General features: G+C 51.2%; 1 protein-coding gene across 1 annotated transcript; it reads right to left on the reverse strand.

Annotated features, from left to right (window-relative positions):
* Positions 1-1,109: 1,109 nt before the first annotated feature.
* On the reverse strand, positions 1,110-12,479 carry LOC142663696 (uncharacterized). The gene is made up of 2 exons (XM_075842465.1): positions 12,228-12,479; positions 1,110-3,898 (listed from the first exon to the last, which is right to left on the reverse strand). The coding sequence occupies exon 2, from the start codon at positions 3,818-3,820 to the stop codon at positions 1,946-1,948; it is 1,875 nt and encodes a 624-aa protein (XP_075698580.1). The 5' UTR covers positions 3,821-3,898; positions 12,228-12,479; the 3' UTR covers positions 1,110-1,945.
* Positions 12,480-13,737: the final 1,258 nt, after the last annotated feature.

Below are 13,737 nucleotides of genomic sequence, written 5' to 3' on the forward strand. Positions count from 1 at the left end.
ATCAAGATTCAGTTTTTCTTCTGAAGCAAAAATCGATGCGACCTCTAATGCGTAACCCTTTTACTGCCCAGGACATATGCAATACCTCATGACTGTAAACACTTGCTGTGGATAGGATATCAGAGCTCAGATCTTGATCTCATGTAAAAACACTGAATCTTAACTTTCACATGATACCAGGCTCAATATTCTAGGTGCAATATTCGGGGTGCTGCACTCGTTTGAGGTCGGAGAGCAGCAAAAAAAACTAAAAAAAAAACTTTTACTTTCTGGTTTTGTGTTTAGAAGAAGCTGCAAGCGAGAACAGAAAGAAAGATCGCAGCCTGGTCAGCAATGATCGGCAAACAAGCTTTCATACGAACGATCATTCCCGATCATTGATCGTCTTGTGTAAACATGGTGACGATCAGCCGACTAACAAGCCAATGCTTTTCCATTGTATCATTTATGCTGCACAGAATATTATCGGCAGCACATCTTGCTGTGTAAACGTGCTGCCAATATGATAGAAATGTATGAGGACGAGCGATCGTGGTAACTACGACATACATAACTGATCATTGCTCCTTGTTGCAGTCTCTGATCGGCGCTTGTTTTTATGGCCGATGTGAAAGGACCCTTACTGTCATCTCTCTCCGATTGTCACATTTAGGGGAGGGGGTTATTTTGTTCCCCTTGCAACTAATCAGACCATTTACGGGCTACATGACTTGGATTGCAGAGATTTTTGGTCTCTCCGGTTTTGATGATTTTGTGAAGATCTATGAATGAAGATATAGACGGCATGTATGAACTTTGCAAATCTTGAAATTTTTTGGAGGTTTTGTGCATATCCGGCTGTACCTGGGTCAAACTTTTAGGCCTCATGCACACACGTGTTCTGTCCGTGATACACGGACCGCATGTCGGCCACATTTCCCGGACAGAACACAGGTCAGGGAGCCGGGCTCCTATCATCCGTTATGTACGACGCTGTGAGTCACTGCCTCCCCGCGGGACTACTGTCCCATACTGAAAACATGATTACAGTACGGGACAGCATTCTCGTGGGGAGGCAGGGACTCCTAGCGTCATACATAACATGCTAGGAGCCCGGCTCCCTGACCTGTATTCGTCCAGGATAGGAGGCCGACATGCAGTCTGTATATCACGGACCGAACACGCGCGTGTGCATGAGGCCTTAACCACAAACATGGATTTTTATGGTTTGTTTTTTTTTACAAAATCTTTGGTGCAGAGATTGGCGTCCATGATTGTAAAATGCTGGGTGGCATTTTCACAATGTGCCCGGTGTCTTTCAGAAACTATGGGTACAAGTGTATAATATGACTTATTTTTAAATTCAGGTAATATTTGTTTCTGTCAAATGTGTGAAAATTTTCCTTGCAGGGAAAAAGTTAAAGGGATTACGTGAAGAATAATTTTTTTTTAACATTTTGTGGAAACCCATCATGATCCCGAGAACACCGCGGTTTTAGTGCCCTCCCTGCTTCTCGTGACCATGGTGGGGGGGGGGGGGGGTGAGCCACTGGGATCCAAACAATATGTTTCATGACCCGTCCTTACGCGATTTTGCAGCAATATAAAATGTGTAAACCTTCTCGTCTATATGCATCAGCTTATGTTTCATTTTTCATAATGTCTTGGAATTTTCTAAAATTTTGCTCCCCGCTCCTCTATATGTTCGCATAGCCCGTGTTTACCCAAGCAGGCATGAAATGCTTTGATCAGCCTGCACGATGTCCTCCATATTCCTGGATTCGTTTTTATGAGTGAAAACCCAAAAAAAACACAAATGGTTGTCGTAGTCATACCCATGTTGTAACGCCATAATATAATATTTGTCACGAAGACTCTATCAGAACATGTGATCGGGTTCATGGAACGGACTGTTCATTAACTAATACTCAGACCTTTTTTTTGATGTGTTGGATGGAGATGAACCCTACGCCCAGATTTCCTGATGTCTACTTTCTTCTCCCGTTTCCTTGTTCTCCATCAACCTCTTCTCATCCTTTAATATCACGTGGTGGAGTCGCTCATGTTTACTAACAGAAGACTTATCACTGTAACATTTCCCACAGTATGAACACACGTATGGTTTCTCCCCGGTATGAATCCTCTGATGGACAACCAGGGATGACTTATCGCAGTAATTCTTCCCACATTCCAAACACATGAACTCCTTCTCTCCAGTGTGCGTCTGGTAATGCCTTACCAAGTTCCGTTTCTCGCTAAAATGTCGACCGCATTCCGCACACGTGTACGCGTTCTCCTGCGAGTGGATGTTCAAATGTTTTGTTAGTGAGGACTTGTACGTATAGCATTTACCACAATGGGGACAAACGTATGGCTTCTCCCCCGTGTGTATTCTCTGATGAATCATGAGAGACAACTTATTGCTCAAATCTTTGCCGCATTCAGAACAACTAAATTGTTTCTCGTCCAAGTGAGTAATTTGGTGCCGGGACAACTTTGATTTCTCAGCAAAACATTTTCCACATTGAGCACACTTGAATGGCCGCTCACCGGTGTGAGACCTTTCGTGCCGCACCAGTTTTCCTTTTTCTGTAAACCGTTTCCCGCATTGCGTACACTTAAAAGGTTTTTCACCGGTGTGGCTTCTTTGATGCACCACGAGTTGGTTATTGCTCTGAAAGCCTTTGCCACACTCCGAACAATCGTAAGGTCTCTCTCCTCGGTGAATTCGTTGAGGTACAGAAAGTTGGGTATTTTTGGATAAATGTTTACCGCGCTCCAAACTTTTTTTACCTTTGTGAGTCTTGTGATGCCGGACTAGCTTGCTTCTCTCCGCAAACTGTCTACCACACTCCATACAGGCAAACGGCCTCTCGCCGCTGTGAATCCGTTCGTGTCGGACTAACTTTCCTTTCTCGGCGAACCGCTTTCCACAGCAAGTACACGTAAAACACTTTTCTCCTGCGTGGCTTCTCTGATGGACAAGCAGTTGGGAATTTGTGTGAAAAACTACACCGCACTCCAGACATTCATATTGTCTCGGAGGTTGGATTTCCTCACAATCGTAATTTTCAAATACTTTCTGTTTAGCGTGATGTCGCTGATGTTTTCCCAGATCGGTGATGTCATTAAAACATCTTCCACATTCAACACATATAAATTCGCTGTCTTCAATGGTCCTATTATTTGGAGGACTACCCGAGTTGTCCTGCTTGACTTGATCCCTCTGTAAATGTGATAAAACTCTACATTCATATACGTTTTTGGTATAAATCTCCGAGTCTGTGACATTTTCAGATTTATTTGAATCGGACTCCTTCTTAATATTCGCTGGTAGATATTCTGGTGTAGGATGTTTTGGCCTATAAATATCAGGACCTATTATAGTTTCTCCATCACGTGAGGCCGGTTTATCTTTTATTTGAGAAACCGGGTCCCGTTCTGTAGTCCATGTTCCACGATGACATGGTTCCTCCTTAATATGAGGGAACAGGTCTTGTTGTATATAATCTGTGGGTGTACAAATGTCGGCAAAACTAGAGTTTCCTCTGTCACATGAAACCTGTTCCTCCTTAATGAGAGTCGAGGTATCGGGTGTTTGCTCGATGGGTGCGTAGATGGCGTTGTCCCTGAGCGGTCCGCCGTCACACGAGATTGGTTCCTCCTTAATAGAAGTCGATGAATCTTGCGGTTTATGATCCGTGAGTGTATAACGAGCAAGGCCTGCGAAATAACCTGCATCCCCCGAGACCGGTTCCCCCTTAATAACAGGTTTGCCATCTTCAAATACAGTGAACTGCTTGGTAGCCATCCTCATATTTGGGTAGCCTACGTTCTCCATTTCCAGATAACAATCCTTGTTTGTAGCTGAGATCAGACGAACATGGGAATCTTCAACGAGGGGTTCACATTATTACATCTGTTGGGGCGAAGCATGTATTTAATATTTAGATTATAATAAACCCTAAACTTCAGGAAAGCCACGTTTTATCAGCCGACATTAATGGCAAAAACTGGGACAACTTCCTCAAAAATAAAAAAACTGAAACGAAATTGGACATTTGTAATAGCCCCTTAAGGCTGGATTCACACACGGTGTTTTGCTGCGCTTTTGGTGGCGGTTTTATTGCGTCCAGATGTTACATTAAAATCTATCGCGAAATAAAAAATGCACTACATACAACTGCGTTTTGGTTCGTGGTATTTTTGAGGCAATTTTGTGCTCCGTGCCGTTTCTTTGCTCTGGGTATGGTTTTTTTTTTTCCCTTCAGGCGTTTTACCCGTAGGCTTCTCTATAGGACTTCAAAAACGCATGTTCAAAATTACACTAAATAAAAAAAACGCCATAAAAACATGTTACATTTGAATACATCTTTAATAGAGAATTTACTTTTCACCCGCCCCTACATGTGCAGCATATAATGGGCAGTGCTGCACAAACCCTGGGGCACTTTACATTTTATTTCTACCCTCCTCCGTTATTCAGATATCGGTGCCGTTATATTTGGTGCCCGATCTGTAAATAACCCCCTAAACAGTCAATGGGGCGAGTACTGGCAGGGGGGCATGTCACATGGAAGTAACCATGTCCAATCAGCTACAGACAGTGTCACAGCGGCTTGTGCTGTGTGATCTCCCTCGCGAAATCACAGTCTTTCCGTCACTGCCTGACAAGTGATGGTGAGGAGAGCGTGCGCGCGCACAGCTCCGCCGCCACAGAAGAGGAGAAGAAGGTGAATTTTTCTTCTGTTCCGTGGCGGCGGAAGTATCGTCGGCAGTGGTGTCGGGGCTGCGCGCGTGCACACTCTCCCTCTTCAGCTCTCGGAAGACAAGGACGACAAGACTGTGATCTCTCGTGTGATCACACAATCTTGTCGTCTGTGTCTGCCAAGAGCTGAAGAGAGCCCGCGCGCACAGCTCAGACGCCGTTGCCGACAATATTCCCACCGGCACGGAACAGAAGAAGAAGAATTCACGTTCTTCTCTTCAGTTCCATGTCGGCGGTGGAGCTGCGCGCGCACTCTCTCCTCCCTCTAGCTCGTCAGACAGTGAAGCAAAGACTGTGTGATCTCGCGAGAGAGATCACACAGCACAGGCAGCTGTGCCACTGTCCGTATCTGATTAGTGTCACAGGAATAAGTAACACCCCCCATGCCATTACACGCCCCATTGACAGCACAGGGGGTTATTTACATATCGGGCGCCAAATATAATGGCACCGACATCTAAATAGCGGAGGAGGGTAGGAAAAAGAATTAAAGTTCCCCGGGGTTTGTGCAGCGCAGCCCATTATATGCTGCACATGTATGGGCAGGTGAAAGGTTCTCTTTAAAAGGGAGCCGGTCAGCAGCTATGAGGGCTCAAAACTGCTGACAGGGCGATATCGGGGAGGGAAAGGGCATTATAAACCTAACTTTTTTTTCTCTCTCTCTCTCGCAGCCCTCCCTCTCTCTCGCAGCCCTCCCTCCCTCTCTCTCTCGCAGCCCTCCCTCCCTCTCTCTCTCGCAGCCCTCCCTCCCTCTCTCTCTCTCTCGCAGCCCTCCCTCCCTCTCTCTCTCTCTCGCAGCCCTCCCTCCCTCGCTCTCTCTCTCGCAGCCCTCCCTCCCTCGCTCTCTCTCTCGCAGCCCTCCCTCCCTCGCTCTCTCTCTCGCAGCCCTCCCTCCCTCTCTCTCTCTCTCGCAGCCCTCCCTCCCTCTCTCTCTCTCTCGCAGCCCTCCCTCCCTCTCTCTCTCTCTCGCAGCCCTCCCTCCCTCTCTCTCTCTCTCGCAGCCCTCCCTCCCTCCCTCTCTCTCTCTCTCTCGCAGCCCTCCCTCCCTCTCTCTCTCTCTCTCGCAGCCCTCCCTCCCTCTCTCGCAGCCCTCCCTCCCTCTCTCTCTCGCAGCCCTCCCTCCCTCTCTCTCTCTCGCAGCCCTCCCTCCCTCTCTCTCTCTCGCAGCCCTCCCTCCCTCTCTCTCTCTCGCAGCCCTCCCTCCCTCTCTCTCTCGCAGCCCTCCCTCCCTCTCTCTCGCAGCCCTCCCTCCCTCTCTCTCTCGCAGCCCTCCCTCCCTCTCCCCCTCTCTCGCAGCCCTCCCTCCCTCTCTCGCAGCCCTCCCTCTCTCTCTCTCGCAGCCCTCCCTCCCTCTCTCTCTCGCAGCCCTCCCTCCCTCTCTCTCTCTCTCGCAGCCCTCCCTCCCTCTCTCTCTCGCAGCCCTCCCTCCCTCTCTCTCTCTCTCGCAGCCCTCCCTCCCTCTCTCTCTCTCTCGCAGCCCTCCCTCCCTCTCTCTCTCGCAGCCCTCCCTCCCTCTCTCTCTCGCAGCCCTCCCTCCCTCTCTCTCTCGCAGCCCTCCCTCCCTCTCTCTCTCGCAGCCCTCCCTCCCTCTCCCTCTCGCAGCCCTCCCTCTCGCAGCCCTCCCTCTCTCTCTCTCCCAGCCCTCCCTCTCTCTCGCAGCCCTCTGCACTAGTCTGGACCTGCAGCCGCCAGTGGTCGCCTCACTAGGCGTTAGGTGATTCCCGTTCTTGAAATAGGTGCAGGTCCCAGAAGTTGTTGAGTCCAAGTAATGAACGCTCCCAGGTCGCCATCTTTGTGCTCCTATTAAGCGGAACATGAAAAATTCACAATATACTGCAATACATCAGTATTATAATATATCGTGCAAGCGATCCCACAATCGCTGCTTCAAGTCCTCTAGGGGAACTAATAATAATTAAAAAAAAAGTAAATTAGAGGGATATTTTATGTACAAAAAAAAAAATGACTAAATGTTAAATAAAAAAACCTTTTCCCCTTTATCCCTCAAAGTATTATAAAAAAATAAATAAACAATTGGTCTCGCCGCGTCCATAAAAGTCTGAACTATTCTAATCTAACATTATTTCACCCGCACGGTGAACGCTGTAAAATAACACCTCATCTCCCACAAAACAAGGAAGAAAAAATAAAGTTAGCAAAAACTTGCATGTACCCCAAAATACTGGCATTAAAAACTACAGCTCGCCCCGCAAAAAACGAGCCCTCACACCGCTCAATTGACGGTAAAATAAAAAAGTTACGGCTCTCAGAATTTGGCGACACACAACAAAAAATTTATTAACAAATCGTTATTTTCTTGTAAAATTAGTAAAACGTAAAAAAACAAACCACAGATTTGGTATCGCCGTAATCGTATTGACCCGCAGAATAAAGAGAACGTGCAGTTTTTACCTCACGACGAACGGCGTCAAAATGAAACCCAAAAAAACAGGACGTTCTCAGTCTTTTTCCCCCTTCCGCCCCACCCAGAATTTTTTCCCAGTTTCCCGGTACATTAAATGGTGCCATAAAAAACGACAACTCGTCCTGAAAAAAAAACCTCACACGGCTGCCGACAGAAAAAGAAAAAGTTATGGCTTTTGGAAAGTGGGGAGGAAAAAGACAAATAAAAATCCCAAAAAATGGCTGCGGAGACAAGGGGTTATTTCGAGTGGATACAATTCTGTCCATAGTCATGTGATGGACACACAGGTGCAGGGTTCGTTAAAGTATGTGTATCAGAGCTGTGTCTTGTAATGAGTCGTGTCTTGTAACGAGCCGTGCGCCTGTGTATCCATCACGTGACCATGTAACGAGCCGTGCGCCTGTGTATCCATCACGTGACCATGTAACGAGCCGTGCGCCTGCGTGTCCATCACGTGACCATGTAACGAGCCGTGCGCCTGCGTGTCCATCACGTGACCATGTAACGAGCCGTGCGCCTGCGTGTCCATCACGTGACCATGTAACGAGCCGTGCGCCTGCGTGTCCATCACGTGACCATGTAACGAGCCGTGCGCCTGCGTGTCCATCACGTGACCATGTAACGAGCCGTGCGCCTGCGTGTCCACCACGTGACCATGTAACGAGCCGTGCGCCTGCGTGTCCATCACGTGACCATGTAACGAGCCGTGCGCCTGCGTGTCCATCACGTGACCATCTAATGAGCCGTGCGCCTGCGTGTCCATCACATGACCATGTAACGAGCCGTGCGCCTGCGTGTCCATCACATGACCATGTAACGAGCCGTGCGCCTGCGTATCCATCACATGACCATGTAACGAGCCGTGCACCTGCGTGTCCATCACATGACCATGTAACGAGCCGTGCGCCTGCGTGTCCATCACATGACCATGTAACGAGCCGTGCGCCTGCGTGTCCATCACATGACCATGTAACGAGCCGTGCGCCTGCGTGTCCATCACATGACCATGTAACGAGCCGTGCGCCTGTGTCCATCACATGACCATGTAACGAGCCGTGCACCTGTGTCCATCACGTGACCATGTAACGAGCCGTGCACCTGTGTCCATCACGTGACCATGTAACGAGCCGTGCACCTGCGTGTCCATCACGTGACCATGTAACGAGCCGTGCGCCTGCGTATCCATCACGTGACCATGTAACGAGCCGTGCGCCTGCGTGTCCATCACGTGACCATGTAACGAGCCGTGCGCCTGCGTGTCCATCACGTGACCATGTAACGAGCCGTGCGCCTGCGTGTCCATCACGTGACCATGTAACGAGCCGTGCGCCTGCGTGTCCATCACGTGACCATGTAACGAGCCGTGCGCCTGCGTGTCCATCACGTGACCATGTAACGAGCCGTGCGCCTGCGTGTCCATCACGTGACCATGTAACGAGCCGTGCGCCTGCGTGTCCATCACGTGACCATGTAACGAGCCGTGCGCCTGCGTGTCCATCACGTGACCATGTAACGAGCCGTGCGCCTGCGTGTCCATCACGTGACCATGTAACGAGCCGTGCGCCTGCGTGTCCATCACGTGACCATGTAACGAGCCGTGCGCCTGCGTGTCCATCACGTGACCATGTAACGAGCCGTGCGCCTGCGTGTCCATCACGTGACCATGTAACGAGCCGTGCGCCTGCGTGTCCATCACGTGACCATGTAACGAGCCGTGCGCCTGCGTGTCCATCACGTGACCATCTAACGAGCCGTGCACCTGTGTCCATCACGTGACCATGTAACGAGCCGTGCGCCTGCGTGTCCATCACGTGACCATGTAACGAGCCGTGCGCCTGCGTGTCCATCACGTGACCATGTAACGAGCCGTGCGCCTGCGTGTCCATCACGTGACCATGTAACGAGCCGTGCGCCTGCGTGTCCATCACGTGACCATGTAACGAGCCGTGCGCCTGCGTGTCCATCACGTGACCATGTAACGAGCCGTGCACCTGCGTGTCCATCACGTGACCATCTAACGAGCCGTGCACCTGTGTCCATCACGTGACCATGTAACGAGCCGTGCACCTGCGTGTCCATCACGTGACCATGTAACGAGCCGTGCGCCTGCGTGTCCATCACGTGACCATGTAACGAGCCGTGTCCATCACGTGACCATGTAACGAGCCGTGCGCCTGTGTCCATCACGTGACCATGTAACGAGCCGTGCACCTGCGTGTCCATCACGTGACCATGTAACGAGCCGTGCGCCTGTGTCCATCACGTGACCATGTAACGAGCCGTGCACCTGCGTGTCCATCACGTGACCATGTAACGAGCCGTGCACCTGCGTGTCCATCACGTGACCATGTAACGAGCCGTGCGCCTGCGTGTCCATCACGTGACCATGTAACGAGCCGTGCGCCTGCGTGTCCATCACGTGGCCATGTAACGAGCCTCTGCGCCTGCGTGTCCATCACATGACCATGTAACGAGCCGTGCCGTGCGCCTGCGTGTCCATCACGTGACCATGTAACGAGCCGTGTCCATCACGTGACCATGTAACGAGCCGTGCGCCTGCGTGTCCATCACGTGACCATGTAACGAGCCGTGCACCTGCGTGTCCATCACGTGGCCATGTAACGAGCCTCTGCGCCTGCGTGTCCATCACATGACCATGTAACGAGCCGTGCGCCTGCGTGTCCATCACGTGACCATGTAACGAGCCGTGTCCATCACGTGACCATGTAACGAGCCGTGTCCATCACGTGACCATGTAACGAGCCGTGCGCCTGCGTGTCCATCACGTGACCATGTAACGAGCCGTGTCCATCACGTGACCATGTAACGAGCCGTGCGCCTGTGTCCATCACGTGACCATGTAACGAGCCGTGTCCATCACGTGACCATGTAACGAGCCGTGCGCCTGCGTGTCCATCACGTGACCATGTAACGAGCCGTGTCCATCACGTGACCATGTAACGAGCCGTGCGCCTGCGTGTCCATCACGTGACCATGTAACGAGCCGTGCGCCTGTGTGTCCATCACGTGACCATGTAACGAGCCGTGCGCCTGCGTGTCCATCACGTGACCATGTAACGAGCCGTGCGCCTGCGTATCCATCACATGACCATGTAACGAGCCGTGCGCCTGCGTGTCCATCACGTGACCATGTAACGAGCCGTGCACCTGCGTGTCCATCACGTGACCATGTAACGAGCCGTGCGCCTGCGTGTCCATCACGTGACCATGTAACGAGCCGTGCGCCTGCGTGTCCATCACGTGACCATGTAACGAGCCGTGCGCCTGCGTGTCCATCACGTGACCATGTAACGAGCCGTGCGCCTGCGTGTCCATCACGTGACCATGTAACGAGCCGTGCGCCTGCGTGTCCATCACGTGACCATCTAACGAGCCGTGCACCTGTGTCCATCACGTGACCATGTAACGAGCCGTGCACCTGCGTGTCCATCACGTGACCATGTAACGAGCCGTGCGCCTGCGTGTCCATCACGTGACCATGTAACGAGCCGTGTCCATCACGTGACCATGTAACGAGCCGTGCGCCTGTGTCCATCACGTGACCATGTAACGAGCCGTGCGCCTGCGTGTCCATCACGTGACCATGTAACGAGCCGTGCGCCTGTGTCCATCACGTGACCATGTAACGAGCCGTGCGCCTGCGTGTCCATCACGTGACCATGTAACGAGCCGTGCACCTGCGTGTCCATCACGTGACCATGTAACGAGCCGTGCGCCTGCGTGTCCATCACGTGACCATGTAACGAGCCGTGCGCCTGCGTGTCCATCACGTGACCATGTAACGAGCCGTGCGCCTGCGTGTCCATCACGTGGCCATGTAACGAGCCTCTGCGCCTGCGTGTCCATCACATGACCATGTAACGAGCCGTGCCGTGCGCCTGCGTGTCCATCACGTGACCATGTAACGAGCCGTGTCCATCACGTGACCATGTAACGAGCCGTGCGCCTGCGTGTCCATCACGTGACCATGTAACGAGCCGTGCACCTGCGTGTCCATCACGTGGCCATGTAACGAGCCTCTGCGCCTGGGTGTCCATCACATGACCATGTAACGAGCCGTGCGCCTGCGTGTCCATCACGTGACCATGTAACGAGCCGTGTCCATCACGTGACCATGTAACGAGCCGTGTCCATCACGTGACCATGTAACGAGCCGTGTCCATCACGTGACCATGTAACGAGCCGTGTCCATCACGTGACCATGTAACGAGCCGTGTCCATCACGTGACCATGTAACGAGCCGTGTCCATCACGTGACCATGTAACGAGCCGTGTCCATCACGTGACCATGTAACGAGCCGTGCGCCTGTGTCCATCACGTGACCATGTAACGAGCCGTGCGCCTGTGTCCATCACGTGACCATGTAACGAGCCGTGCACCTGTGTCCATCACATGACCATGTAACGAGCCGTGCACCTGTGTCCATCACATGACCCTGTAACGAGCCGTGCACCTGTGTCCATCACATGACTATGTAACGAGCCGTGCGCCTGTGTGTCCATCACATGACCATGTAACGAGCCGTGCACCTGTGTCAATCACATGACCCTGTAACGAGCCGTGCACCTGTGTCCATCACATGACTATGTAACGAGCCGTGCACCTGTGTGTCCATCACATGACCATGTAACGAGCCGTGCGCCTGTGTGTCCATCACATGACCATGTAACGAGCCGTGCACCTGTGTCCATCACATGACCATGTAACGAGCCGTGCACCTGTGTCCATCACATGACTATGTAACGAGCCGTGCACCTGTGTCCATCACGTGACCATGGACAGTTTTATCCACTGAAAGTGAAGAATGAATGTTCCTACTGAATGACAGCAAGCAGAGATCTTGAAAACCATGAGGTAAGTCATTTACCCCACAGAAAAAGATCCTCTAGACTTGGTGTATGGAAGGGAAATGATTGGAGAATTGCATTCAGTTTCTTTATAAGTAAACACATCGCAGACACCGCCTCTTATCAGGGAAATGTCCAGACATAGTACATGAAAGTGCATAAAATACAAGGGAAAACACTCCTTACCTCTCCAGGACACGGGTGCCAGTCTGACATGTAGCAGGAAACAATGACTGGGTACAGGGGGGTTGCTTGGAATTGCAGTTCTTCTCCGGACTGAAGCTAGGCTACAACAACATGGACGTCAGTCACCAGTATATGGGTACAGGGTACAGTCTTAGTGCTTGAGAGGTGGAGAGGTGGTGAATTAGTGAGTTACGGGTTAAGAATTCATGTCTGCAGGATGTCCCCGGACACATGTATATCTGGGTGTGATAACATGTCTGTTCAGACTACCCGACACTTATTTCCGGCAAATACAAGATCCTAGTGGGCTACAGGACCTTCGATGATGTCATGACCATGTGATCAGCCATATGTGTGGAAGAAGTCAGGCTCCCGAGCTGTGAAGCTGGAGGAGCTAAAGGACCTTTGAAGATGTCATGATCATGTGATCAATCTCATGTATAGGCGGAGTCCGGCTCGCGAGTTTTGCTGTTGGAGGAGCTAATGAAGCTTTGATGATGTCATGATCACGTGATTAGTCACATGTCAGAGCTATGTAAGGGATGGGCGGAGCCGGTGGTGTAGACGCAGTTGTGACCTATTTTTTTTTTTAACGCCTTGGCGTCAATCGCTGTGCGTTTATGGCACTGGCGCAATGTTTTTTTTTTTTTACGGTGCAGGGGTGGTGCACGCGCAATCTGCATCGGGTGTCAACTGTATATTACAGCTTCAACAGCCGGGATCGAAAATCCTGCCCTCTTAACCTCTCAGATGCCACAGGCAATAGCGACTGCGGCATCTAAGGGCCTGTTCATATGGCGTTTGTGATGTACATTAAGGATCATGTGCGGATTTTCTCCTGGTTAGTCCGACAGCATAATACAGTGCCAGTAAATGAGATCTTACCTACAGGTTGCGTCATTTTTCCACATGTACCTGCGGTTTGGATTTTCAAATCTGCGTAATTTCAATTTATTTTGCCTCAGAATTGTACCTGACAAGATTACAAAAACGCAGCATAAAATGCGCACTTGTTTCTGCATCAGTTGCCGAGACTCAGACCAGGGATTCCGCTCCAGAAGTAGCCCCTGGTGTCACTGTCCTGTGGGTGGCACTATCTACAGGGTGGGTCTGGGTGGCACTAACTTCTCTAGGAGCCTTGGCAATGCTCTGGCTGGGGACTCCAGTCCAGAAGGACCATTGACGTCCCTGTCCATATATGGACAGGAGCTCCCTCAAGTAACGGAATCCCAGGCCAGAGTGTCGGCAACGCTCTGGCCGGGGATTCTGCTCCTGGAGGAGCACCTGACGTCCCTGTCCATATATGGACAATGACATGAGCGGAATCCCCGCACAGAGAGTCTGCAATTTGCTTGGCCGGGGATTCCCACGCCGGGTGCTGCCAGAAGGTAACACGCCAAAGGGAAACTGACAGGGACAAGGGATATATGTGGTACCTGGATGACCCGCCAACTACCATGACACTAAAAGAACAGCAGGTCTAAGGCTACGAGGAACAAACAACCGCTGG

The sequence above is a fragment of the Rhinoderma darwinii genome, chromosome 11 (assembly GCF_050947455.1).
Source record: "Rhinoderma darwinii isolate aRhiDar2 chromosome 11, aRhiDar2.hap1, whole genome shotgun sequence".
Classification (NCBI taxonomy): domain Eukaryota; kingdom Metazoa; phylum Chordata; class Amphibia; order Anura; family Rhinodermatidae; genus Rhinoderma; species Rhinoderma darwinii.

What these genes read in the sequence shown, in the direction of transcription:
- LOC142663696 (XM_075842465.1), bottom strand. Translation starts at nt 3,820, where the DNA reads ATGGAGAACGTAGGCTACCCAAATATGAGGATGGCTACCAAGCAGTTC.